The sequence below is a fragment of the Dasypus novemcinctus genome, chromosome 7 (assembly GCF_030445035.2).
Source record: "Dasypus novemcinctus isolate mDasNov1 chromosome 7, mDasNov1.1.hap2, whole genome shotgun sequence".
NCBI classification, from domain to species: Eukaryota; Metazoa; Chordata; class Mammalia; order Cingulata; family Dasypodidae; genus Dasypus; species Dasypus novemcinctus.
This window is the reverse complement of record NC_080679.1, coordinates 13,427,979-13,451,790: the sequence shown is the minus strand read 5'-3', so window position 1 is coordinate 13,451,790 and position 23,812 is coordinate 13,427,979. Positions and strand designations below refer to the sequence as shown.

Sequence of the window (23,812 nt, the reverse complement as noted above, 5' to 3'; positions counted from 1 at the left end):
ATTAACATAAACATCTAAATAACTAGGGGCAACTGAAATTCAGGAACCATAAGTTGAAGGTATTTCTTTGATTTCTCTACAATGATTTATTTTTCTAAACCCATGGTCAGTTGACCATGTGAAACTGATGACTGGGTAAAAAAGAATGCATGACTCCTACAATGCTGTTAATAGCCCTTTTAAGATATGAGTGATCAACAGATCACAATTATGTAGCACGATCAAATTTTCCACATTACAGAAAGGGCTCAGAAGCAAGATTTTCTGAAATACTGCACAATTATGCAACCTTACATTAAAAAAGGCATTTGAGGGGAAAAGGGGGGGGGGAATTCCTACATGAGTGCAATTATTCATGTCAGGAGGAATTTTTTATATATATATATAAAAGGTAGTCATTGTTTTACTGATAAGACCATTAGTTGATAACAGTGTCTGGCTTCTTGGTTAAGAAATCTCTTGCTACAGCATCAGTCATTTATGACTTGCCGATGAGCAAAGTCAGACCCAGAAATGCTGTGACCTCTATAGTTAAATTATTTAAAAATTTTTTTAAAAAGGAAGTCCAGGGGAGTGGATGTAGCTCAGTGGTAGTCGCCTGCCTCCCACATATGAGGTCCCGGGTTCAATCTCTGGTACTTCCTTAAAAAAAAAAAAAGAAGTCCAAACCAAGCTTTCTACTCTCCATTTCATTTCTAACGTCATTTACTCATGGTCAGCTTGCATCTCCAATATCAAAATGACATTTCAACAAAAATGGTAAGAACTGTTGCCGACAATTTTTAGAGAGGGGGAATAACAAAGTTGATCATACATATAATAAAATTTTCGAATGGTCCTTTCTGTCCGACTGATGTTTCCGTAGGGTAATTCAATGTTCTGGAAGTGTGCACATTATCAGACTTTTTCCCCTTCAGAAGGAATCTGAATCTTGGCACATTTCCCATATAAAAAAGTGTCACATTGCTTGGGAGAACAGCCTCAGGAAGTCACCATTTTTTGCCCATACGAGATCCTGACAGGTTGAAAAAACTCAGGTGAGGGGAAGAGTAATCCTGTGGGTGACGTGGCTCTCAGCATTGCTCCGTGGAGGAAGGTAGGTGGTTCTTTGAACCCGGCTTCCTGGAGGTTAGCGCTCACTGCTGGAGAGGTTGGGGCCGCTAAATCAAAGGTTCCCTGCCTCGGCGAACATTGGAATCATTTTGGTTTGAGGAGAAATGCAATAATTTTTTGATGAGATGGGTGAATGACAACAAGTGAGTTCAGTTATTGTAGAGACAATTTCTCATTAAATATAGAAAAAAAAAGGCGGCCTATTCTTTCTGCTTTTATTGTATAAATAGCTGAGGTAGCTAAAGTTATTTAAAATAAATTTAACTTTATGATCTTGAAGCCCCCCAGGTGGTTCTAATGTGCAGCTAGGCTTAAGAAACATGCTCTACTTCTCCTAAGTACGTAAAGCATCCTTTGCACAGTCTACGGATTCTCCTAACAATAGAGCTCTGACCAAGAATTACTCAATGAGCTTTCACAAGCGCTCCTGTCAACAGAAATGAGTTGTCTACCTGTTGTTAGAAGTTGGATCCTTCTGCGGGAAACTAGCAAATCCAGGCCAGTAAAGGATCAAAGGATGCAAATTTAATGATTTTAGCACATACAAGTCACTGCCCACAAGAGAGATGGCTTATATATTACGGTTTATGGTTTTTTAATTTCAAAACAGTGACCCTAATGAGATTATAATTATTAGAAAATGAAAAGGAGTTCCATTTATTCCTTTCAAACATTTTTTCAGTTCTCTTTTGACAAAGCAGCAGGCAGAGTGTCATAGTGGAAACAATTTTGGAGTCCAATGGACAAGTTTGAAGCATACTTAACTGCAAATTAAAGCAGCAAATTAATTCAGCAAATTTGGTGAAGTTTCTGAGTGTCGCATGTTCTTCATCTATAAGGCGGAAATGATGATCTGGCCTCCAGTGTTGTTTTAGGATCAAGCAAACTCATGTATATAACATATGGATGGCATGTAGAAAGTGTTGCATGAAGGATAACTGTTACTCCTCCTCTTGCTTGGAAAAGCTTCCCCGTGTTGTTCCACTTATCTGCAGCCACCTCATATTAGTAATTTAGAGTCACAACAGATAGACTAAAAGAACTTTCTGCTACGTAACTATGAACTCTGCTCTGTTAGGAGTTTTGAGTCCAAGGACAAAAGATATTTGGTTGGTAGCTTTTCCTGTAGAAAGGTTAGTTTACAATTAGAGATTCCACTGTCTGGAATTCACTGATTCTCAGATGAGATTCTGAATGCACACTTACCCACCCAATTAAATTAAATTAAAGATGACAATCATTTTTCACCATCATTATGAATTAGGTGTTCTCACTTTAGGAGTCATCTTCATAATACTTAATAATTTTAGGACTGGTTTACACTGCCTCTTTCTATAGAGCTTGTGAAATGCAAAATACCATCTAAGACAACTTTATTGGATGGTATCTTAGTTTGCCACAGGACCACTGATGCAAAGTACTAGAAATGGGTTGGCTTTTATATAGGGTAAAACTTATAGTTTTGAGGCCAAATCAACAAATATAACAAATATGTAATACTGAAACAGTGTGTCAATAATCGAGTGGGTTGGGGAAAAAATACCCCAAATGTAAGATATGGGCCACAGTTAGTAGTAATATTTTGAAGACGCTCTTTCGTCATTTTTACAAATGTGTCCCAACAATGCCAAGTGGTGGTGGTGGGGTGATGTATGGAAGCTCTGTAAGATGACATGCTTGTTTGTTTTGTAAGTTCACAACAATTACTAGACACTTATTGTTTATGTACGTTTGTGTGTGAATGATATACTTCAATAAAATTTAAGGAAAAAAAAAAAGGCACCACCAGAGATGATTTCTCACCAAAGTCAGCTACTGGTGATCCTGGGGTCCTGCCACGTGCCAAAGATGGTGGCCCATCTCTGCTGAGGTCCCTGCCCTCCTGTCCAGAATCCATTGTCTCCCAGAGCTCAGCTGTGGGCACCCAGGCATAGGGCTTGTCTCCTCAGCCTTGAGCTGCTCGGTGGGCCCAGCCTGTCGGGGGCTTCGTGCTTAAGTTTTGGCTGCTAATGATTGAGCCCTCTCCCACAGGGCCAAAAACAGTCGCTTCCTTTCTCTGTGTCTCTCTCTGTGTCTCCATTTATATAAAGCTCCAGGTTGGAGACCCAACCTGAGTCACACCTGACTGACGCAGTCCAATCAAAAGGGCCCCACACCCACAGGAATGGATTAGTTCAAGAACATAATCTTTCTTTTTGAGATTCACAAAAGAACTTCAAACTGTCACAGACGGATTGGAAAATATCGGGGGTGTTTCAAATCCTGGCGTTTTTCTGGGTCTTCTTTTTTATGCATGTACATACTTCTTGGATTTTGAGTCTGTAAGTTTTGTTCTACCCCTAAAATATATATATATACATACATATGTATACATACACACACACACACATGTATATATTTAAAAGGAATCTAGGTTTTAAGTGCTCTGAAGAGAATGGTTTCCTTTGCTAACACATTGAGAATGTAGAATCACCTCCAACCCAACACTAGAACAAGTAAACTTACATGCATTTATCACATCCAGGTTTTACAAGGCCCATGGAGGGTTTCATCATTTTACAGATGAGAATGGTTCACTAACAATTCTCTGATCCATATTATGGTGCTCTTATTTACCTTTAAAGCTTGGTCAGTGTTATTTCCTTTTGATAGACACACACACACCTTGAGAAACAACTCCCTGTCCTTGTTTTCTATTGTTAGCTAGCACTACCACTGTTATTCATGTTGTTTGTATTATATATAAAAATAACATCAATTAAATGCCAGCCAAGATCAACAAGTCTCTGAATTGAAATCAAGCAATTAATTACACGTGTAGAAATCACTGAAAAGGCACTTCCCGCCATCAAACACACACACATATTCCCACAAAGCCAGAAAGATTTGAGGCAGTCTGTTTCCAGTATAAAATATACCACGAATGGCTTTAAATCTTAAAAAAATTAGATGTAAAGTATGGTTTTTACTTTCAAGTGAAGCAACTGAAAAACATTAGTGTACAGTAGTAATTACTTCTTAGGATTGATGAGAATTAAATGAAATTAAATGAAATAGTATAAGGGAAAGCACCTGCCATAAAATAGATGCTTGATCATTATTAATGACAGTAAAAGTTGTTTATTTCCAAACTGGAAAACATTGGCCATAATAACACACTGTATTTATAATGACTTTCCAGTTTGATATCTCCATGTAGATAAGCATTAGTTTCATAGTTCACTGTGGGGTTAGGTTTAAATAGAAAATCCAAAAATATATTGGTTTTTTTCTCCCTGTTAGCTATAAGGATAACCTTTCTAAAAACAGTGTAATAGATTTTTCAATAACATTTCATCAATAATATTGCAAATTAAAAACCTCAAAACTCTGAAATACGATTACTTGACTTTTAATCTATTTTTAATACTCACAAATGTTAGATAAACAGATCTGTAAGAAAGAGAGAATGAATGATAAGTTGAGAAAACAGTCTGTGGCAAAGGAAGGTGTTTAAAGTGACTCCTTTTTAAAATACCTCAAATGTTTTCAATATCCAGGTGTCACATCGCTGACACCTGCTCGCTGACGGTTCAACACGAGACATGGTCATTTGGCTTTTCGGGGACTGGCCACTGCGGACCCACGCGGTTTCAGGACAGGACGCACGTGAACGTACCCACGATCAGGGTGATGCCCATGCTGAGGGAGCTGACCCAGGCGGTCAGGCCCCGGCTCTGGTGGAACTCCTCGAGCCACTCCACGTTGAGGACGCCCAGCGCCATCTGGGAGCCCATGATGAGGATGTGCACGAGGAAGGAGGAGAGGACCATCATCCACGCCCACCCACCGTCGATGTCCGGGTGGGGTTTGAGTGTCTTCTTATCTTTGGGGTCATCTTCAAAATCATACCCAATATCTTCGTGACTCGTATACATTTTCCAAAGTTTTCTGAAATAATGTACGAGAAATAATTTCACTGACCATCGAAACAAAAAACCGTCATCCTCTTTGGACATTTCTGCCTCCCCATCGTGACCCAAGCGCCCCATCCTCACATCAGACCTCCAGCTTCATCGTTTCACAGGACCGAGGGCTCTTACGGAACCTGTCTCACCTTTACAACCATCCGTACAATCTCTCTTACAATCTCTATTTTAGAAAAATGGAAATGCAGAGAAGTGGAGGGACTTTCCTGAGGTCTCATAGCCAGAAAATAGTGTAGCCAGACTAGAAGCTGGGATTCAACCTTGGCTATTCCTGAAACTCATACCCTGTGTCTCTTGTAGAGATGGATAGCGACAGGTGATAATGAAAATGGGTGGCTTTGCCTCAGTGCAGCCCCTGACAGGGGATCTGGTTCTTAATTTTATATGTCTGAATGTTCAATGTGTTCAGTACAGCAAGAAAAAGAGTGGATTAAACTCAAGAGGACTGACTCATACTAACCTGACTCAGAAGGGACTGATAAAGTAGAAGGCCAATTTATTATTTTACAAGGACAGACGTAGCCTTCCAATAATAGGAAACACTTATGTCTTGATATACAAGACACATACTTTTATCTCCTCCACCCACCCCCATCTCAAGCTTTACCTTGGGAAACTGAATTAGTTACTAGAAAATTACTTGGGAAATATGGAATCAGATGAAAGGAATCTACGACAGCGACATGCAGATTTCCGTGTGAGGTTACAAGGTGGGGGCTTGATCATATAGGACCTTGTGTACAAATAAGGAGTTTGGAGATTATCTGGAATAGCATTGGCTGAATTCACACAGGGAAGAGACGTAAAATGAGATTTATACTTTGTATAGATCCCTCTCTCGCTTCTCTCCCTCTGTGCACACTTGGAGTTTTTAGTTTTGCTTAAAATTTAACACAGCAAAACAGAGCACAGACCCTGAGATGTGGAGAACATCGGTTTGCAAAGTACAAATTTTAGTTCATTCATGAAATAGTTCATTGAATTTGCAAAGCATCTTTAAAACTGAAATCTATTCTTATTTTAAGACAGAAAAACACAGAGCAATGCTTATTGCTGATTATTCCATCATAATTACTGAAAAATTTTTGTCACAAGGGAGGAGGGTGGGGGTTAAAAATTGATCCATTCAGTGTATCAAAAACACCAGGAATGCCTCAAATTGTGGGGCTGTTCTCAGCAGGGCTTTGATGTGTAGGGGTACAAATGACTGCTCACGGCCCGTTTCTGTACAGTCCATGAGCTAAGAGTTGTTCTGACCTTTCAAAGGCCCTGGGGCCTATAAACCTAAAATATTTACCATCTGGCCCTTTACAGAAAAAGTTTGCAAACCTGTGGGCTATAGCATTGGTTCCAGCCAGGGGTTTGTGGCAAGGGAGTGGAGGGAAGAAACGGGTGCAGGAAAATCAAGGATGCCAGGGGAAGAATGCAATGGATCTGCCCTGGGCTCATCTTGATTCTTCTTCTCACTTCTGGTTCTTGTTATTACTTTCATTTTAAAATGACTCTATCTCCTAAACAGCTGTCCAGTTCTCACCAGTATACTTCCTGCCAGTGTTGCTGCCTTGTGCCTGGGCCCTTGCCCGCCTCCTCTTCCCTCCACCTCCACTTCCCTCCACCTCTCCATTATCCAGACTGCTGGCAGGGATACAAACGCGGTCTTCCCCTGTGGAACTGCCCCGCCCTTCGAGTCAACATCAGGATCAAGTCCAAACTCGTCCGCACCTCGCTCTGCGTTCCGGCTGCTGCCAAGTCCTCCTCTGGCACGATCTCCCGCCCCTGCCCAGTCCCCCTGCTGCTCTTGCACTTTGGTCTCCAGCAGTGCAGAAGCCGCTGCACTTCCCTACACTTGGCACAGCCTCTGAAGCTCTTTGCTTTTGTGCAGGACGTTCTCTCCTTCTAGCCTCCTGGCCCTCTCCTGCTCATCCTTTGAAGTTCAATTAAACTATAATAGTGAAACAGTGAAATAGCAAAAAGGGAAAAAAAAAAAAGAAGAAATCCAATCCTGAATTTATACATAGTGTAATGTATAATACATCAACAAACGACATAATATGACATAATGAAATAGGTTATGCAATAGCAAATGAATAACACATCAATCCAGGAGAGCTACACAACGCCATCAGAAATACAGCTATTCAAGGCTCTCTGAAGGCATGGCATGAAGGTCAAGTATACATGTGAACTATAAATGGGATTTACAAAATGGGACCTTTTGATGATCCCTTTGTTGTTGTTGTTAAAAATATGTATCCATAGGAAAAATGAATTGAAATGATACAGAGAAAAATGTTTATGGAGATGACCTTTGAATGATGGTTCTACAAGTAACTTTCCCTCCTTTTTGCTTACCTTATTTGTAAAAAATAAAAATTTCAGGTAAGCATATATTGACTTTATTATGAGGGAAAAAAGGTCTCTGATTTGAAACACTATCTAGTTCAGCCTCTGGCCTCCAATCACACTAGTGGCTAAATTGTTAAAAAAAAATATATACACATACAAGCCAAAGTCCCTTTTCCTGGGAAGTCTCCCAGTCTGTGCTGGGGTCCTGGCTCAGGCGTGTATCTACTGCCCCCATCTGAGCCAGCCCTTCATGTCTGACCCCTGGAGACTCGTTTCCTGAGCTCCCACCTGGTGCCAGTCCTGGGGAGGGGCGGGGGCAGCCTTGCCCTCCAAAGCTCACGGCCCAGGGTCAGAGCTGCACCTCGGGAAGGGCCTGCGGGCCCTACAAAGGGCTCGGGGTGGGGGGGGGGTGCCGCTGTCTTCCCTCTGTCTTGCCAGCTGCATGCAGGATTCCAAGGAGTCAGAAGGAGGAGAATCAGCTGGACAAGAAAGGGGTGGGAATGACCCACGTCAGTAATAACATCGGGTCATAACCCGTGGACCACACTGAGCCATGTTAAAGATGAAGCGACACTACTTGACATTTCCATTTCCATTGACATCTAAGAAAGGCTTTGAAGTAATTTCAACATGGGTTGAAATGTTAAGCACTTTTCTAAAGCAATGTTAAGAACTTTATATTCTTATTGAATTATTTATTTTATGGGTTACAACATGCAGTTGCCATTGAATGTTTTTTAAAATTTTAATTTATTTAATTTTTTAAGAGGTACCGGGAATTGAACCCAGGTCCTTGTACATGGGAAGCAGGTGCTCAACCACCGAGCTACATCCACTTCCCTTGAACTGCTTTTAACATTTCCTGTTCATTTTTTCCTCAATAAATGACACCAAGCAGCATTTAAATGAATAAGTTTTATTTAAAAGACACAAAAGTTCATGTAGAATATAATAGCAAATGCAGAGGGTGACAGGGAAGAAATTCTATCAGATCTTTGGGAAGTCCCTGGCAAAAGTCATTTGCATTTCAGACCTAAATCTCTCTAAAGGTAGTTACTGCTTTAACTAATCACAGTTGACCTATTGTTGAACGAGGTGAACGAAAACAAAGAAAAGACAGAAAGATAAATGCGTATTCTTCCACCCCCAAGTTTATAGGGAGCACTATGGTATTTATATAATTATTACATATAAAAGAATCATTTAAATATTATAATCCTCCCAGCAAACGTCCAGGCCCCTCCTCTGCCCCTTGGTGGTGGGGTGGGGGGGGGGGGAGCCGCTGAGAGGCTAGCTGCTTCCCTGGGCGGCTGGGGCTCCACTACAGCCTCAGGCCAAGCATACCCACGTTTTCCACATCTTGACAGACACACAAAGTGACACTATTTTTTTTTTTATTGACTTTGTAATAATATTACATTAAAAATATATATGTGAGGTCCCATTCAACCCCACCCCCCCACCCCCCCTCTCCCCCCCCCAACAACACTCGTTCCCATCATCATGACACATCCATTGGATTTGGTAAGTACATCTTTGGGCACCTCTGCACCTCATAGACAATGGTCCACATCATGGCCCATACTCTCCTCCATTCCATCCAGTGGGCCCTGTGAGGATTTACAATGTCCGGTGATTACCTCTGAAGCACCATCCAGGGCAGCTCCATGTCCCGAAGACGCCTCCACCTCTCATCTCTTCCTGCCTTTCCCCATACCCATTGTCCACCATGTCCACTTTTCCCAATCCAATGCCACCTCTTCTATGTGGACATTGGATTGGTTGTGTCCATTGCACCTCTATGTCAAGAGGAGGCTCAGATACCACATGGATGCTGGCTGCCATCCTCCCATTTTCAGTTGTAATCACTCTAGGCTCCATGGTGTGGTGGTTGTCCTTCTTCAACTCCATCTTAGCTGAGTGTGGTAAGTCCAATAGATCAGATTGTAGGTGCTGGAGTCTGTTGAGGCTCAGGACCTGGCTATCACATTGTCAGTCCAGAGATTCAAATCCCCTAAATATATCTTAAACCCCAACATTAACTGCACCTCCAGCACATTAGCATGAAAGTCTTATGAAGGGAGATCCCATCTGAGTCCAGATTCATCACACATAAACACCATTTCCAAAGAGGGGCCATCTGCCCTGGTAGTTAACCCCATCGGCCATGACCATAACTCCCATGGGTTTCAAAGTGACACTATTGCGTGACACACCGGAATAAATGGCAGCAGCAAGCGTGGGGCTTCCCCTATTCCCCTAAGGATCACTATTAAAATATACTCTAAGCCAGGTATGCCTGTTGGGAGCTCAGCCACACAGCATCAGGAACTCGTGAAGAAGGTGACGTGAGGACATGAGGGGCGGGGGCCAACAGTCTGCCTTCCATTCTCCCCAAATGTCAGTTCATTAGCGGTGAAAAAAGAAATCATAAATGGGGAAAAATTCAGTCACACCTGTAGGCTACAGATTGAGGTGGTTAAATGCAGAAAGGAAAATACCGTGGTTCTTGCTGGGGTGTGGCAGAGATTAAGGTGAAATGAAATTCGCAACGGGCTCTGTTATGGCAGTAAGCCTTGTAGGCAAGTAGTTCATTTTTAACCTGGCTCAGGATTATGTCAGCGGGTGGCGAGCTCATGAGAAGTGAAAATCAAAGCAGGGACGCCACGAGTGCAAAGGGAAAATCCCAGCCTTCCCCACAGGTGGACAGAAGCCTGTTGGCAGCAGGTTCTTCACCTGATGCAGGCACATGACACTTCTGCCCTCCAGACTGGGGGTACACTTGGGCCTCTAGTGTGGGCGCTGGGGCTCAGAGGCTGAGGAGTGAAGGGGAGAAGACAGTGCAGGAGAAAAGGGGCACCTCGGCCAAGGCTGCGCTGAATTAGGGAGAACAAAACAGAGAAATGCCCTCTACAGGCCAGGGCTGCCCGGGTGGCTTCTCCACAACCACCCTGTCCAGTTGGTACCCATGTCCCCATTTTTCAGATGCGCAGACTGGGGCTATCTGGTGGAATGGGTGCAATGAGGCTGGCAGGTGGTGGAGGCCAAATTTAAAACCAGGCCGGTTGGAATCTAAAGCCTTTAAAAACTCCCCAACCTCCTACACACACAGAGAAAAATGCCAATAATAACCCGCATTCATCTTTGCCCGTGAGCCTGCACCAACTTTTCCGCGGAAAGAAAACGGTTCAATTGGTAAGCGGACTGGGGCTCCAGAAAAACCGTCCCGGCCATGCGGCGTGCTTGGCCTCGAAATGGCCGACCCGGATCCCTCGCCCCATTTCAGTCTCTCCGTTCCTTGGCGGGGTCAGAACCGCTATGCGGGGACGAGCATCGCGCCCCGGGCTCGGCCTTGCGCCCCGGGAGCCGGCCTCGGAGCCCCACCTTCCGCCCTCCCGAGCGCCCGCCCGCGGCTGCCCCGGCGCAGCGCCGCGGGGAAGTCGGGCGGCTCTCCGTCCCCGCGGCCCGCGGAGGGGGGCGCCCCGCACCCCCGCTGGCCCCCTGCCGCCAGTCCCCGGCCTCCCAGTCCCGGTCCGATCCCCGCTCAATTCGAGTCGCAGATTGCGGCAGCGAGAAACGCCGGCGAGCCAGGCTTCCCCCGCAGCCCTGCGTCCCGGGGCGCGCGGGGTCCCTGGCCGCCGGGACGGGCCAGGCGCGCGTCCCCACGCGCCGCCTCGCGGGCAGCTGGACCACGCCTCGGCCCGCCCCCGCGGTGGCCTCGCCCGCAGCTCGGGAGGTCCCGGGCGGGCGGCCTAGGCGCGACCACCGCGCCTCGGCCCTCCCCTCGACCGCCGGGGCAGCCTCCCGCGACCCCGGCCGGGCCCCGCGCCGCCCGTTCCCGAGGGTCCCTGGGGTGCAGCGCCCACCCCACGTCCCCCGGCTCCAAGACGCCCCCCGCCGCCGCTCCACGCGCTGGGCCGGCGGCGCCTGCGGCCTCGAGGACACTCACCGCCCGCAGCCCGCGGGGCTGCGGCCTCACTCGGCTCCCGGCCCGGATCCCCGAACTTGCTGCTGTCCTCGGCGCCCCCAGAGCGGCTGGGCGGGGAGCGGGGTCGCGCGGTCGCCTCTCATCCTGGGCTGCGGGGGCTGCGGCTCGGCTCTCCGCCCGCTCGGCGCGCTGGGCGCGGGGCTCCCGGGCGCCTCTGCCGCTGGCCGCCCCGCCGGGGGCGCGTCCCGTGGCGCTGCGAGCTCGGGGCCGCAGTCCCGGTGGCTTTACCCGGGGTACCCCTGGAAGTGCCCCCAGCTAACCGGAGCTTCCGATGGGTGCAATTTCAAATCTCGACGCTCGTCCATTCCTATTCCGGCTGATTCTGGTTTGGCAGCGCGATTGTGCAGGCGACTCACAGGCACACTCTGGTGGCCGGTGGAAGTTTCTCGCGGCGGCGGAGGCTGGCGAATGCTCTGCGCGTTTATAGCTGGTGGGAAGGCACGGAAACCCAGGGCGGGATGCAGGTGAGAACAAAAGTGCCTTCCGTTTCGCCGAGGTGGGAGAGCAGTGATAAAACCACGCGTGCCCGAGCCCGAGCCGCCGACAGGGCCGTGTCTAAGCGAGGCCCGCGCCCGCGGTGCTCTCTGCCAAATCCTGGGTCCCTCCTCTTCCCTGCTCTTTCTTTCCTCGTCGTCGTGGTTGTTATTTTTGTTCTTTTCTTTTCTGTTTCTACGTTTTTTCTTTCTCTTACCTCCATGCACGGGCACAATCCTTCGCCCGTGGAAAGTTTTCAGTATTTTCTCTGTGGGACTAGATGAAGCCGGTGTTACTTCATCTCGCCCGAAGGATTTTGTATTCGTTTTCCATGGCGGCTGGAACCCGTTGGCGCAAACCTAGGGTTTGAAACAGCCTCAATTTTATTATGTTACAGCTCTGGAGGTTAGACTCTGGACCAGGCTCTCGCGGGGCTCAAACCAGCCCGCCCCGCTGCGTTCCTTTTGGAGGCTGGAAGGGAGGCGCCACAGCCTGGCCTTGCCGGCGCCCGTGCCCCTGCAGGCCACCGGCTGGTTGCTTCCTCCTGGAGCCAGGCACCCTATGGCTCTCCTGTGTCCCTCTTCCACGTTTAAGGACCCTGGATTATCTACCTGGATAATCCAGACTGAGCTCCCTATTCTAAGGTCAGCTGATTAGCAACCTTAATTTTATCTGCCACCCTAATTCCCCTTTGTCATGGCAGGTAACAAGTTCACTGGTTCTGGGGATTAGAACATCACCACGGAGCTGGAGCCACGGGGACGTGCATTACGGTGCAGATTTCTTTCCTTCCTTCATCCTTCTTCCCTCCTTCCCTTCCCCCCTCCCTTTCTTTCTTCTTTCTTCCTTTTGCAAAAAAAACCAAAAACCCCAAATAACACATGTATTTCACATTGCCATTTCTTATAATCAACCCTTGGTTAAAATTAATTGAGAATGTGTATATAATTGGGACTAAGTGAGGACATTCTGATGAGGCTTATGTCGTCCAGATGTTTTACTTTTGCTGATCAGAACAGGAGCAAATGGATGCTTAGTGTTCTCGTGGGCCGTCCTTCTCAGTTACTGTTTATTTCCACCAGGCTTTTGACAGGAACTCGAGATTGGGGTTCCTGGCAAGCACTTCAATGCAAATGATCCCTCTTGTTATGAAAAGAGGTCTGTAGGGCTTTGAAGACTGTTTCCGCCCCCCCCCTCCCAAGCTTATAGATGTATTGAGGTAAAATTTATGCACAGTGAGCTGCACATAAATAAGTGTACAATTTGATGAGTTTTAACAGTTGTCTGAGGAGGCATCACCACCATCAAAACAACTCCAGAAGTTTCCTTGTGCCCCTTTGTCATCCATCCCTGCCAGTATATCCACAGACAAGCTTTGACCGGCTCTCTGAGAAGCTTTTATTCTGAACTCGGGGACTCTGCATCTAGAACTCCTGTGAAAAACTCTTCTGTTAACCTCATTTTGTCTTCCCAGGTGTCCTCGCTATTACCTGATCAGACACAGGTAGGTTGAGAGCAGGCCCTGGGCAAGGGGCCTCCTGGGCTGATGCATGGATTAGAATGTCTGAGCTAACTGAGTAGAAATCACTGTAGATCAGAATGTAACAGACACTGACCTCGTTCTCAGATCTGAAGCAGAGGAGCCTGACATGGGCTCTTGGTTTTTAAGGCAAGCTGTACCTTGACCTACAACAGCACCCTTACTGTTAACTGAACTGGATCAGGCAATACACTCGTCCCTTCAGAAGGTAAAATACCTCAAGTGCTGCCTCAAAAGGCTTCTCTTCCTTTTAATCATGCAGTCAACTGGTTTCTTAACTCCACTTGAGAGCTGAGCTGGAGCTAAGAATTTGGTCGTAATGTGTCTTAATTTAGATGATTTCATGGTGCCAGTTAGGCAGAGGGTGCGATGAAATCAGCTTCTGAGGAAGTCGTCAGCGCAGAACGTCAAAGGCTCCAGGGAAATGCCCTCATGCGTCACCTTGGCTGCAATTTTATTGCCAGTTCAGATCTGAAGATGACCTGAAACCCGCGTAGTTCCCTCCAGCGCCTCCTGCTGCCTTCTCAGTGCAGAAAGCAGCCCCGCCCCACCCCTGCAGGCTTAGCCGAAGACCGGCTCAGAACCCAGGCGCCTGAAATGCGGACGTGCTCAGGAACCACAGGGCAGGCCACACACCACACGGTGGGAGCTCCTGAGGAGGAAGGAAGTGCCTTGTCCTCACACAGGGCCAAGCCAAACGCCTCACCCGCCCTCTCGGGGCTTGCAGGGTCAGTCTGTACCCACCCGGCACATTCCCTGGGCGCTGGGTTTATATTCCCGTAAATGCAGGGTGCTTTTACCCACTGGGGACCTTGGTTTAGTCCAGACTTGGTGGGCGTCTTCAGTGTTTGCCTGCTATCAGACCAGCCCCGGATTTAAGAGGCTGAGTTATGGATTAAAACTCGAGAATAAATAATAAACATCTGGAAGCCCCAGGAGAACACTACAGACGTCAGAGAAAGGGTGATCCTGCCGACACCTTGCTTTTGGACTCTGAGCCTTCAGAACTGGGAGCCAACGCACGCCTCTTGTTTCAGCCCACCAGCGTGTGGGACTGGGTTACAGCTGCCCTGGCAGACTAAGGCAGGGGGGCCATGGAGGGTGTGTAGGTGCTGAGGAATTGTAAGAGGCATGACTGGGAAAAGCCTCGTCGAGAGGTGGCTCCAGCAGGGAGTGCTAGAATGAGCCGTGAGGATGTCAGAAGGAAGCTCATTCTGGCAGAGGGAACAGCAGGTGCAAAGGCTCTGGGGTCAGGGACGTGCCTGTAGGTCATCCTAAGGCCTTCAAAGTCATAGAAAGAAAATTAGTCTTTATTCTGGGATAGGAAGCCACTGGAGGGTATTGTGCAGAGGGGTGACAATCAGACTGACATTTGCCGGGATCCCTCTGGCTGCCAGATTGAGAAGAAGCTATGAGAAAACAGTAGCCGAAGCAGAAAAGCCAATTAGGAGAGGATTGCAATAATCCAGGCCAGAGGTGGCCGTGACGGTGGTGAAAAGAGACTGAATGCTGAATGTACTTTGCAATTCAAGTTGAAGGGTTTGCTTACAGACAGAATGTGCGGTGAGAGAGAGAGGAGCACCAAGGATGACTGCAGGGTTTTTGACCCAAGTGACTGGAAGAGTGGAATTACCATTAACTGAGATGAGGAGACCTGAGGGAGGGGCTGGTTTGGGGGACATACCAGGAGTTCAGATTTGGACCTACTAATAGTTTTCTTTAAATTTGAGTTGCATAAGAGTTACAAAATGGAATATTATATAGCAGTAAAAAGGATCAGCTATAGTAATTCGTAGCACTGTGATCAAATCTTAGCAATAAAATAGTAAGTGGAAAAAAGCCCAATACAATTTAAATAGATGACATTTTTCGGAATACATATGGATGCAATATAACTAACTAGAAAGGGAAGCAAGAGAATGATGGACATAGGATTTAGAATGATGGTTCATTGGGTGGGGGAGGGTAGGGAAGTGGGATGGGTAGGGGGAACTAACTGGTTAGACATATGTTTTAGTTGGCTAAAGGCTGCCAGAAGCAATGTACCAGAAATGTGCTGGCTTTTATAATGGAAATTTATTAGGTTGAAAGCTTAACAGTTCTGAAGTTGAGAAATTATCCAAATCAAGTCATCATCAGAGGTGCTGTCTCACCAAGGGTTGGCTACTGGCGATCCTGGGCTCCTTCCAAGTGGCAAGGCACATGGAGGCACCTGTTTGTCCGGGTCTCTGCCTTCTGCTCCAGGCTCACTTTCTCACCGAGCTCAGCTGTGGGCCATCAGGCATATGGTGGGTCTCTCCCCCTCCTGCAGACCTCTCTCTCAGCCTCTCGGCAGCCTCTTTCTGCGCCTCTTTTCTCTGCTGATTCCAGCCCCTGGCCTCTGGGACCTCTCCCTCAGCCTCTTAGGTTTCTCTGTCTCTACCATCTTTTGTGTGTGTTTTTTCTGCTTATAAAGGAATCTAGCAAGAGAATCAAGACCCACCCTGGGTCACACCTCACAAAGTACTCTACTCAAAGGCTCCCCAGCTGGATCCAATCCAATCAAAGGGTCCCACAGCCCCAAGAATGGGTTAGCTTTAAGAACATGGCCTTTTCTGAGATCCGAAAAAACTTCAAACTATCACAGTTTGAATGTGGCTTATTTTCCTAGCTTTTGTTTGGGTGTTGGGCTCATGGCCACGTATTTCATTATTAAAAATAACTAACTCACCATGGCCAAGTGGGATTTGTCCCCAGGAATGCAAAATTGTTTCAATATTGAAAATCAATTGATGTAACATACTGCACATCATTATTATCAATAGAATAAAGGACAAAATTCACTTGATCATCTCAGTAGGTTCAGATTTCACAAAATCCAACACTCTATCAGGATAGAGACATCCAACAAACTAGAAATAGAAGGGAACATCCTTAGCCTGATTAATGGCATCTCTAAAAAATTCCATAGGTAACATCACACTAAATGGTGAAAACTAGAATCTTCCCCTCTAAGATCAAGGAGACAAGAATGTCCACTCTTAAATGTTTTTGAAAGAAATTTAAGAAGTCCTAAATAAGTGGAATGATACAATATCATTAAGATGGCAGTACCCCCCAATTTGATTTATAGATTCTATAAAATCCCTATTAAAATCCCAGTTTTTTAACAGAAATTGATAAGCCGATCCTAAAAATCATAGGGAATCTCAAGGTACCCAAAATAGCCAAAACAATATTGGAAAAGAACGAAGTTGAGGAATCCCACTTCCTTATTCCAAAATAAACCCCTTCCTCACATCATTCAGAAAAATAACACAAAATAGATCATAGACCTAAAAGTAAGAGCTAAAATTATAAGACTCTTCAAAGAATATATAGTGGTAAATCCTTGTGACCTTGAGCATGGCAAAGCTTTCCTACATATGACACCAAAAGTACAAGTTACAGAAGAAAAAAGATAGGTAAATTGGATCTCAACAAAATTAAGAACTTTTGTGCTTCCATGGACACCATCAAGAAAATGAAAAGATACCAATCCAGTGTCCACATAGAAGAGGTGGCATTGGCTTGGGAAAAGTGGACATAATGGACAAAGGGTATGGGGAAAGGCAGGAAGAGATGAGAGGTGGAGGCGTCTTCGGGACATGGAGCTGCCCTGGATGGTGCTTCAGAGGTAATCACCGGACATTGTAAATCCTCACAGGGCCTACATGATGGAATAGAGGAGAGTATGGGCCATGATGTGAACCAATGTATATGAGGTGCAGAGGTGCCCAAAGATGTACTTACCAAATCCAATGGATGTGTCATGATGATGGGAACGAGTGTTGTTGGGGGGGGGAGAGGGGGGGTGGGGTTGAATGGGACCTCACACATATATTTTTAATGTAATATTATTACAAAGTCAATAAAAAATAAAAAAATTAAAAAAATAAATAAATAAAAATAAAAAAAAAAGAAAAAAAAAAAAAAAGAAAATGAAAAGATAATGTACAGAATGTCAGAAAGTATTTGCAAACATATGGTTGATAAGGGGCTTGTATCATGCATATATAAAGAACTCTTATAACTAATAATAAACAAAATGGGCAGAGTACCTGAATTAACATCTCTCCAAAGAAGATATACAAATTGCCAATAAAGACACGAAAATATGCTCAACATCACTAGTCATCAAGGACATGTAAGTCAAAACCATAATAAGCTACCACTTCACACCCACTGGGATGGCTATATTTAAAAAGGCACATAGGAACAAGTGTTGGCGAGGATATGAAGAAATTGGAATGGTCATACATTGCTGGTAGGAATGTAAAATGCTTCCGCTGCCTTGGAAAACAAGTCTGGCAGCCCTTCAAAAGGCTAAACATAGAGTTGCAGTGTGACCCAGTAATTCCACTCTTAGGTATATATCCAAGAGAAATGAAAACATAGATCCATGCAAAAACTTGTACATGAATATTTATAACTGCATTATTCATAATAGCGAAAAGTGGAAACAACCTAAATGTCCACTCACTGATGAATGAATTCACAAAATATGGTATACCCACACAATAGGATATTCTTCAGTAATAAAAAGGAAAAGATACTGATACATGCTGCAACATGGATGAGTCTTGCAAACGTTATACTGAGTGTAAAAAAAGCCAGTTGTAAAAGACTATAAATTGTAGGATTCCATTTATATGAAATGTTCAGAATAACCAAATCTATAGAGACAGAATGTAGATTAGTGGTTGCCTAGGGCTAGGGGAAATTGGGGAGGTATGGGATGATGAAAAGGTACTAGAAGTTACTGTGATGATGATCACATGACTCTGTGAATATACAAAAAACCATTGACTTGTAGTGGTAGAAACAAACAAAAACCCAGCTAACTAGAATGGGTTATGTGTGAACTGGAGCCAAGAACAGATTATGAACCAGATGTAATGGTTCATTACCTGAAGTTCAAGATACAATTAGTATATGGGAATCCCCTATATAGTCTTGTAACATTTATGTAATCGAAGTATTTTTTTAAATTAAAAAGTGGGAAAAAAAAGATACAGTTAGTTAATTAACTCATTTCTTTACTTTAAATACCTTTCTTGGCCTCATTTTAAGCAATAACATCCACAAAATCAGAGTTTTATTGAGCTAGTTATATGTTTGTCTAATGTATCTTTTTTTTTAAGGAGGTACTGGGGCTTGAACCTCACGCATGGGAATCAGGCACTCAACCACTGAGCTACATCTGCTCCCCAATGACAGTTGTTTTTTTGGTTTGTTTGTGTGTAGGAGGTACCAGGATTCAAACTCAGGACCTCAAACATGGGAAGCAGGCACTCAACCACTTGAGCTACATCTGAGCCCCGATGTCTAATGCATCTTAATAGCAAAATCTAATTATTTTGAAGTTCATCTTTAATGATACACAGTCTGGCTCTTCTCCTTCCCCTTTTGCCTCACTGCACATGCACCGGTGCCAAATATGTGATGGGCATGTTGGAACAGAGCCCGAATATTTTCCCTGCAGTTGGGTTCATAAGTTATTGTGAGAAGACCATTTGCTGCTCTGGAGAGGGGCTATAAGGAAGTGACCTTGGAAACAAGGACTTGAAAGAAGCACCTCGGCTCTGAAATTTCTTGCCCGCATAGCACTTCTCCTAGACTGTGCCAAAGCACCCATAAAACTTTTCCTGACCCTGGCAGTTTTGAGTCTACATTTGTCATTAATCCAAACCAGAGCACAGGAACTGTGTAACTTAGCAAAATCAGCAATGAGACTTTTTACGTTCGTCTTCCAAGTTTCTTAGATTTTCCTTTCTGATTAAATAGTAACCAATATCCTCAATGCTGTAATTATGAGAGTAAAGGTTCTAGAAACTCCAGTTCCATTACTAACTTGGAAATTAAATACCTTTCTACATATTATATATTTATTAAAAAGTAGGCATAAAAGTAATGTTTGGCTCATAGGGATTATATGACAGGGTTTTTTTTTTTTTTGGTTAATGATAAAAAAGGATTATTTTAAAATTATTTATGTAACCAGTCATATTTGTTAGTATATCATTACTATTTTTTCCTGTAGCTATTTTATTTCACTAAATACCCATTTTACTGAAAAATTACATGTAGATCTAATGCTAATTTAAATGCTCTCCAGGTTTCATTAATTGAAACACCTGGTGAATCCTTCTGAGAGCAAAAGACTCCTCTTATTATAATAATGTTTATCCCAGTTTTTCTGTTTTATAGGTTTAGATTTAGATCTTTGTATTTCCCTTTAAGCAGGGCACACTTGTAACTTACACTATTTAAAAAAATATTTTGAGTGCCCAAAATTGGGTTGTTAACATTAAACATCCCTGTTCCATATTAAAAAGTCAACTCCACATTGTATTCTTTGAAAAGGTAACTATAAATAAGAGTAAATCCAGGCCTCCGTGTCACCTGAAAGTTGCCCGATGAGAGAGATCTGTCATTTATCTTGCTGGTCATGACCTCAGTGTGTCGCTTCCCAGGAGCAAATGTCCACAATGAAACCAGTTGAAGATCTGAGAGGTGAAGACTGTGAACACAAGAGGAAAGAATTTTGGATGGAAATGCTTGACTCATTCTCTTCTGGTGAGACAAGGGTGTTAGCTGGAAATTTTAAGGTAGGACAATGTATAATTTAAGTATTCTTCTCCTTTATGTAGGAGAAATGCAGTTCTCTTTTTGGTGCTCATTTTCAGTAGATTTCTTAACACTTTTCAGCTGGACAGACAAGCCTAGGAAACCTTGGAGCTGGGTATCAACCAGAATGGGCCACGTCTCCAGTCTTTTTCTTGGCTTTGCCCTCATCCTTGGGTCCTCTTTCTTGACCACGTTGACTTGGCCTGGCATCTCAGGGCCCTGTTTTCTCCTTGACCTCCAGTGCTCTCTGGGACCCCAGTGGTCCTTCCAGCACAGATGGCTTCTGTAACTCTAGCTCACCTGGGCAAGAGTCCAGATGGACCTCCCCTGGCTCCTTTGCAAGGATCAAAACAATAGATAAACAAAATCTAGTCTATACATACACTAGAAAAGGATTTGGTCATAAAAGGGAACATGGGACCAACACATGCTACAACATGGTGAACCCAGAATTCATACGCTAAGGGAAACAAGCCCACCACAAAAGGCTACAGATTATATGATCTGTTCATATGAAAGTCCAAACCAGGGACATCTGTAGGGACAGAAAATAGATTGGTGGTTGCCTAGGCCTGGGGGGTGTACTATGGGAGCCAGGGAGTGTGGAGTGATAGTGAAAGGGTATAGGGTTTCTTTTTGAGGTGATGGAAATATTCTAAAATTGTACTGATGACTGCACATATCTGAATATACTAAAAACTATTCAATTGTTCACTTCCAATAGGTGAATTTTATGGTAAGGGAAATGCATCTCAATAAATCTGTAGAAAGAAAAAGAAAAGGAAGCAAGGAAGGGAGGGAGGGCTAAGATGGTTTCAATGTATGTGAAGGCCACAGGCTGACATTAGGAAACTCCTAGGACTGTGTAATCAGAGATGATGAAAGGCAGGCGTCCGTCCTCTTCCTAGTTGCAGAGCGTGTGGTGGGAGCCGAGAGCCCCATGCTCAGGCCTTTAGGCTCTGGCAGCAGGCAGACCTGGGCTGGAAGCCCACCACCTGTGCCCTGCAGCTACCTGATCTGGGCACCAGCCCTAGTGAGGGCAGAATGACAGTGCCTACCTGCAAGTGCCACTGCGAGGAATAAATAAGGTAATGCATGGGAAGCATTAGCGCAGCGCTTGATGTGTTTTTAGGGGGCTTGTTTCTAATATTGCAGTAACAGCGTCCTCCAATCCCACCCTACCTCATAGATAAAACGCCTTACACCAAACCCTTTTGAGAGGTGCATAAATTAGTAGTTAAGAAGATAAACCCTGGAGCTGCTCACCTGGATTCAAATCCCAACTTTACCTACCTAGTTCACATCCTTTTAAAAAAAGATTTATTTATTTATTTATTTCTCTCCCCTTCCCCCCCCCCCCCCCCGAGTTGTCTGCTCTCTGTGCCCATTTGCTTTGTGTTCTTCTGTGACCGCTTCTATCCTTATGAGCAGCACCAGGAATCTATGTTTCTTTTTGTCGCATCATCTTGTTGTGTCAGCTCTCTGTATGTGCAGTGCCACTCCTGGGCAGGCTGCACTTTCTTTTGCACTGGGTGGCTCTCCTTACGGGGCGCACTCCTTGCGTGTGAGGCTCACCTACGCAGGGGACACCCCTGCGTGGCAGGGCACTCCTTGCGCGCATCAGCACTGCGCATGGGCCAGCTCCACACGGGTCAAGGAGGCCCAGGGTATGAACCGTGGACCTCCCATGTGGTAGGCGGACGCCCTAACCACTGGGCCAAGTCCGCTTCCCTCTAGTTCACATCTTAATTAGGATACTTAGCATCTCTATGTCATCCTCTGTAAAAAGAGACTAATAAGGGAAGTGGATGTGGCTCAACTGATAGAGCACCCACCTACCATATAGGAGATCCAGGGTTTGGTACTCAGGGCCTCCTGGCCTATGTGGTGAGCTGGCCCATGTGCAGTGCTGCCATGAGCAAGCAGTGCCGTGCCACGCAGTGGAGCCTCCTGCATAGGGGGTCCCATGTGCAAGGATTGCGCCCTGCAAGGAGAGCTGCCCTTAGCGAGAAAAGCACAGCCCGTCCAGGAGTGGCACCACACACACAGAGAGCTGACGCAACGAGATGATGTGACAAAAAGAGACACAGGTTTCCGGTGCTGCCTGACAAGAATGCAAGTGGACACAGAAGAACACACAGTGAATGGACCCAGAGAGCAGACAATGGGGGAGAAGGGGAGAGAAATAAATAAATCTTATTTAAAAAAAGGTGAGAAGGATAATAATACCTACCTCTTGGGTTATTGAGAGTTATGAATGCTTTATGTGGTCCATTCACCTGTGTCCCCTGATGCACTACACTGAGAAGGATACAGCATTGTGTCTGTGGTGTGACAAAAATACATAACCCGCATCTAGTCATGAGAAATTAAGGGGCATTCTGCAAATGAAGTGATGTTAGCAATTGTAAACTAACAAAATCTGATTACAGTCTGGAGATCAAATAACAGTGTTCTAACTTTGTTGATTTTCTGACTGTGAAAAGTGTACGAGAGAATGCCCCTGTGTTTAAAAAATACGGAGATATTTAGGGGTAAGGATGAACAAAAAAATATGTAAACCAGGACTTCCTCACCTGCTCCTTATCTCCTTTGGAAACAGTATTATTCTGACCGGTTGGACCAAGCTCTCCTCACCCGGCTGCTAGCAGCTCCACACACCAGAGAGAAGGCGTGAAGGCCTGGCTCACCAGCTGCTGGACCGGGAGGTGGGGCAGCTTCCGCTTCTTCTCTCTGGCGCTTCCCAGGAGCAGGGGCTCTAAAGAGGATTGCAGCGGGCTTAGGGGAGGGCCGAGGGCTTGGCTCACCTCTCCAGCATTGACAAGACGTCTCAGATGTTTTCTGTGTGTGGTGTTTTCCCCCTGAGCTGTTTATTACTCAACCTAAGCTTTCTGAAGGTGCCGCAGATGCTGGATATGATGACGTGTGGGGGGAGTACGGGGTCCTTTTGAGTGGAAAACTGCAAAGTGGACCTTAGATACATCTATTTTGGAGAATCTGTCCCCTCACCCCTGACTCCAGTTTATCTGAAGAACAGAACACCTGTGGGGAAACTTTAAAAGTTGCCAGCACTCGCTGTCTACTTGGGAGAGGGAGACAGAGGAGAGGTGACAGGATCTTGTGGGGATCCAGGGGGCCCTAAGGGGCTCAAGGGATGGGGTGCGCTCCCAGTCACCTGACCAGAGAGCACCCCTGCATACCCCACAGCTCGCTTCGCAGCCCTGGTACTGAGCACTCAACTGGGGTGGCCATCCTGAGAGGCGGGGTGCTGGGGCAGCCATTGGAGCCTCATGGATTGTGACTGAAGAGTCCTTTTTTTTTTTTTTTTTAAGATTTATTTATTCCCCCCCCCCCACCCGGTTGTCTGCTCTCTGTGTCTATTTGCTGAGTCTTCTTTGTCCGCTTCTGTTGTTGTCAGCGGCACGGGAATCTGTGTTTCTTTTTGTTGCGTCATCTTGCTGTGTCAGCTCTCCGTGTGTGCGGCACCACTCCTGGGCGGCAGGCTACACTTTCTTTCGCACTGGGCAGCTCTCCTTATGGGGCGCAGTCCTTGCGTGTGGGGCTCCCCTACGCAGGGGATACCCCTGCGTGGCAGGGCACTCCTTGCACGCATCAGCACTACACGTGGGCCAGCTCCACATGGGTCAAGGAGGCCCGGGGTTTGAACCGTGGACCTCCCATGTGGTAGATGGACGCCCTAACCACTGGGCCAAGTCCGCTTCCCTGAAGAGTCCT

At 45.5% G+C, this 23,812-nt stretch overlaps 1 protein-coding gene and 1 long non-coding RNA gene across 7 annotated transcripts in view; one reads left to right on the top strand and one right to left on the bottom strand.

Annotated features, from left to right (window-relative positions):
• The window catches only part of SLC16A14 (solute carrier family 16 member 14), a 31,163-nt gene extending 19,338 nt beyond the window's left edge, over window positions 1-11,825 (bottom strand). Inside the window, exons 1-2 of one of the 3 annotated variants that reach the window (XM_012524070.3) lie at window positions 11,676-11,825; window positions 4,772-5,043 (exon numbers count right to left, since the gene is read on the bottom strand). In XM_012524070.3, the coding sequence (XP_012379524.2) occupies window positions 4,772-5,030 (259 nt within the window). In that variant the 5' untranslated portion in view covers window positions 5,031-5,043; window positions 11,676-11,825. Of the gene's footprint in view, window positions 1-4,771; window positions 5,044-11,376 lie in introns of all 3 variants that reach the window. The other 2 variants (XM_004455449.3, XM_058299923.2) reach the window with 2 other exon arrangements.
• LOC101415950 (uncharacterized) overlaps window positions 11,779-23,812 on the top strand; it is a 63,999-nt gene continuing 51,965 nt past the window's right edge. For all 4 annotated transcript variants that reach the window (XR_009186447.2, XR_009186449.2, XR_009186446.2 and 1 more), the window contains exons 1-2: window positions 11,779-11,879; window positions 19,924-20,058. This is a non-coding gene — a long non-coding RNA (uncharacterized lncRNA). The remainder of the gene's footprint in view (window positions 11,880-19,923; window positions 20,059-23,812) is intronic.